The sequence below is a fragment of the Pollachius pollachius genome (assembly GCF_949987615.1).
Source record: "Pollachius pollachius genome assembly, chromosome: 2".
NCBI lineage: Eukaryota > Metazoa > Chordata > Actinopteri > Gadiformes > Gadidae > Pollachius > Pollachius pollachius.
Genome location: NC_136935.1, coordinates 52,302,561 through 52,306,436, shown reverse-complemented (window position 1 = coordinate 52,306,436; position 3,876 = coordinate 52,302,561). Strand labels below are relative to the sequence as shown.

General features: G+C 47.3%; 1 protein-coding gene across 1 annotated transcript in view; it reads right to left on the bottom strand.

Moving 5' to 3' along the window:
- Window positions 1-539: 539 nt before the first annotated feature.
- The window catches only part of slc2a15b (solute carrier family 2 member 15b), a gene marked incomplete at both ends in the record, with an annotated part of 20,912 nt that continues 17,575 nt past the window's right edge, over window positions 540-3,876 (bottom strand). Inside the window, one exon of the mRNA XM_079730415.1 lies at window positions 540-658. Within this exon, the coding sequence (XP_079586541.1) occupies window positions 540-658 (119 nt within the window). The remainder of the gene's footprint in view (window positions 659-3,876) is intronic.

Here is a 3,876-nt window from a genome sequence, read left to right as displayed (position 1 = left end):
TGCGTTTGTTATTGCGTGTGTGTCTATGCGTTCGTGCCTGTGTGTCTGCCTGCGTGTGTCTGTGTGCATGCTTTCATGTGTGTGTGTGTGTGGGGAGGCCCCACCTATAGAAGAGACAGTGTTGAATGCTGGTGTGTTTGTTTAGAGATCTTCAAAGACCTTCTGATGATCTTACCGTACTTAGACCGTAGAGACCTGAGAGAGAGAGAGAGAGAGAGAGAGAGAGAGAGAGAGAGAGAGAGAGAGAGAGAGAGAGAGAGGCAGAGGGAGAGAGAGAGAGAGAGAGAGAGAGAGGCAGAGGGAGAGAGAGAGAGGGGGGGGGAGAGAGAGAGAGAGAGAGAGAGAGCAGTGCTCCAGTTCCTTTCGCTCCGGCCAGTGGAAGCCTTAACCCTTTATGTCCTGCCCGCCGCGATGTCCTGTCCCGTGACTGTGATGTTACAACCAGAGCCCAATCTCCCTCACACTGTCATAGCCCCACACACTGTTCTACCGGCCGACGGCTGGTAGGTCATCTGTGTAGTGCAATGATCTGCATTGATCTAAACACAGGGATACACCGAGACACTGTCAGCGGCGTACCACGGCTTGGTGAGCAGCAGGGGAACAGGACGCAAAGCACGACTCTCGAGGCAGAAGTCCTTAGGAAGAATGATCTTTACTAGCGGATAGGTCAGTACACGGGAGATCAGTTGTAGATCAGGGAAACAATCCGGCAGGGAGAAGACCAAGACGTAGGCGGGAGTAAACGGGTAGGAGTCAGAAAACCAGCTTGATACAAAGAACCAAGACGAACTGGCCCAAGGGAAGGGAAACACGCTGAATCCACCAGTAGGGGACTGTTAACGAGGGACAGGTGAGGACAATTAGGGTGAGAGAGGACAGTCAGAGAAACACAAGGACAGGGAGGGAAGGAATCAACAAGAGGGCGAGATGGGACACTGCGTTTGCCTGAGAGTTTGACCCCAAACGTCTCTGTGACTTTCCAACAGGTTCCGATGTGTTCCGAATCGTCGCTCATTCAAAACTAGTGCCAGAAACACCGCAATAAGATTACGTTCTATCCCACACATAATTCTGGACTGAGATTATTAGGCTACCTTGAATGTGTCACTTGTGCAATTATATGAACTAATAATTAGCTGATATCATTATTCTGGTTAGGCAGTAACGTGAGGTAACCTTGATAATCTCCGCATCGTGATGGATCCGTTTAAATGATGTCATGGACCTCCTTTAAATGTATTTGATGTCTAAATTGATTGTTATCGATTTAAAAGAAGAACTAGACTGTGTTACCTGAATGCTGAACATTTAGCTGTTTTACCTTCTCTATCAATTTGATGTAAGTATGTTACAAGTATGTAAGCGTGTAAGTATGTTACACGTATGTTAGTGTGTCATTATACGCCATAGCTGTCATGTCTAACCCTCCTACATCAGGGAAGAATTCAAGTCTGGGCCAGTTGTAGACAATATCATCTTCATTCACTACAAGTTGTAAATATGGTTTGATTTATAGGCGCATGTTCAGGTCGGATGTTGTCCGCTATGATGCTAACAGAGGATCCTAATGACTCCATCTGTGACGCGCTGAGGCTCCAGGGATTGGAACCGGCCACCCTATCTGCCGGCGATCGCTTACTAAGACCACCGCGGCAACGCAGTAAATGTCACCGTAAAACGGGAGGTTCACATGGAAATGGGACTCTGGTCCTAGTCTCTCTCCTCCCGACTCTGGAATCAAAGAAAAAAGAACTCAACTCTGGAGTTACGAGCAGCTGTGAAAGAGAACAACCATAAGAGACACACACACACACACACACACACACACACACACACACACACACACATATATATATATATATATATATATATATATATATATAGTTTTCACTGAACAAAAGAAGAGTATTGTTTTCGCTCCATAGGCTTTGGGATTCCATCCGAATCCGATTTATTCAAAGGTGTGAAACACGTTACATGAGATTATTCATCAGTCAGAACTAATGGATCTCTAGTTTTCTGTGCGTCCACTGATAACTGTCTGCTCTGTAAAACGTTTCATAGGTCTGATCCATATCAATATATATATTACATGTATAATACAACACGCTTATCTGGGGGCGTATTAACCTCCACTCAGACAACCCGATTACCGAGAGATCTCAGAGCAGAACAACCGCTTACTGATTTATCTTCATTCATCTTCTCTCCTCTTTTCAAACCATCTTTATAGATCAAAGGTTTACTGTACGAAGATCTGTCTCACCCTCTGCCTCCCCCCCTCTGCCTCACCCCTCTGTCTCACCCCTCTCCCTCCATCACTCCTCCCCCCCACCCCTCTGCCTCCCCCTCTGCCCCCCCCCTCTCCTCCCCCTCCCTCACCCCTCCTCCTCATGTCTCCCCCATCAGTAGGGTTGGGGGGTCCGGTCTGCCCCCTGCTCCGCTGGGTGGTTGAACCCAGGGATCCAACGGAATGTAACACAGTCAGAGAGACCTGTCACCACCCTCACCCTCACCCTCACCCTCACCCTAACCCTGTCACCACCGGTCCCCTCACTGGTCTATCCCAGGCCGTTAGAGCAGATAGGTTATTATTGTATCTACTTTAATTTGTACATTAATTAATATTAAAGTAGTCGCAGCTCGTGCAGCTGACTGCTTTATGACGTTTCACTATCAGCGCATAGAGACACACACACGCACGCACAAACACACGCACGCACGCGCACGCACACACACACACACACACACACACACAGCGGGATCCCAGCGAGAGCCGTCACTACAGAGGAGAGGGGGTGTGGTGGGGCCTCTTCTCTTGACCTCCCACCCCTGACGACAGAGCTCAAACCCGGGGGGAGAAAACACGTCCAGTGTCGCGGTATGCTGGGCCGGCGTTGCCAGATTGGGACTGATTTCTCGCCCAATTTGGCAAAACTGGCTCCAGAGCGCTGCAGCCAGGGTTGCCAGAGTGGACGGAAAATAAATCGGTCCCAATCTGGCAACACTGTCCTAGGCTATACATTATTTAGCCTATAAATCATGGGTGCAGATGTGCACTTATGATTTATAGCACCATCACTGGATGTTGAAGCGAGTGAGCACCCCAAACGACCTGCAGTAACACCAAGAACTCTGAAGTTCAGCTCTTCTGTCATTTTGATCGGTTTAGGAAACGTTTAGTGTAAGATTGAAATATTTAATCATGTTTGAACTTTATAAACGATGATAGGACTGTTATCCGCTGCCACATTACCGTCAAACGTATCACTGTAATCTAAAACGACAGACAGCCAGATTGTCTATTAAACACATAAACCATCCGAACTGCTGGGCTCTCCAGACGACGCGATCATCATTCGTGGTGAATTAGCGCCCCCTGCTGGATCCCAGGGTCTCCTCCACCAGCGGATCATTATCCAGCAGCTGCTTCATGGTTATTGCTTAACAACGGTTCCGCAGTCTGGAAGCTTGTCCAAGTGAAAACTTTTACAAATGAAACGGCTTTTCTCTCATCCTAAATGCATATTCATGTGCGTACAGAGGGCTGGTGATGCTGTTACATTTACATGAAGGGCGTTTAGCAGACGCCTTTAACCAAAGCGTCTCACAAAAAGTAAATTTGTCAGAAGAGAAACAACAATCTATATCTGTTGGTACAGTAAGGATGTTCATAGAACCAAGTGCCAAGCACTAACTATCACTATGGTTAACAAATTCCCCGTATACAACAGAGATGGTGACATCAAGACACTATAGTTATTGAATCATATCCTTCGTTTTAGTTTTGTTCTCTCTCTCTCTCTCTCTCTCTCTCTCTCTCTCCACCGCTTTTTCTCGCTTTCTTTCTGTTTAACTCTCTCTCCCCCCTCT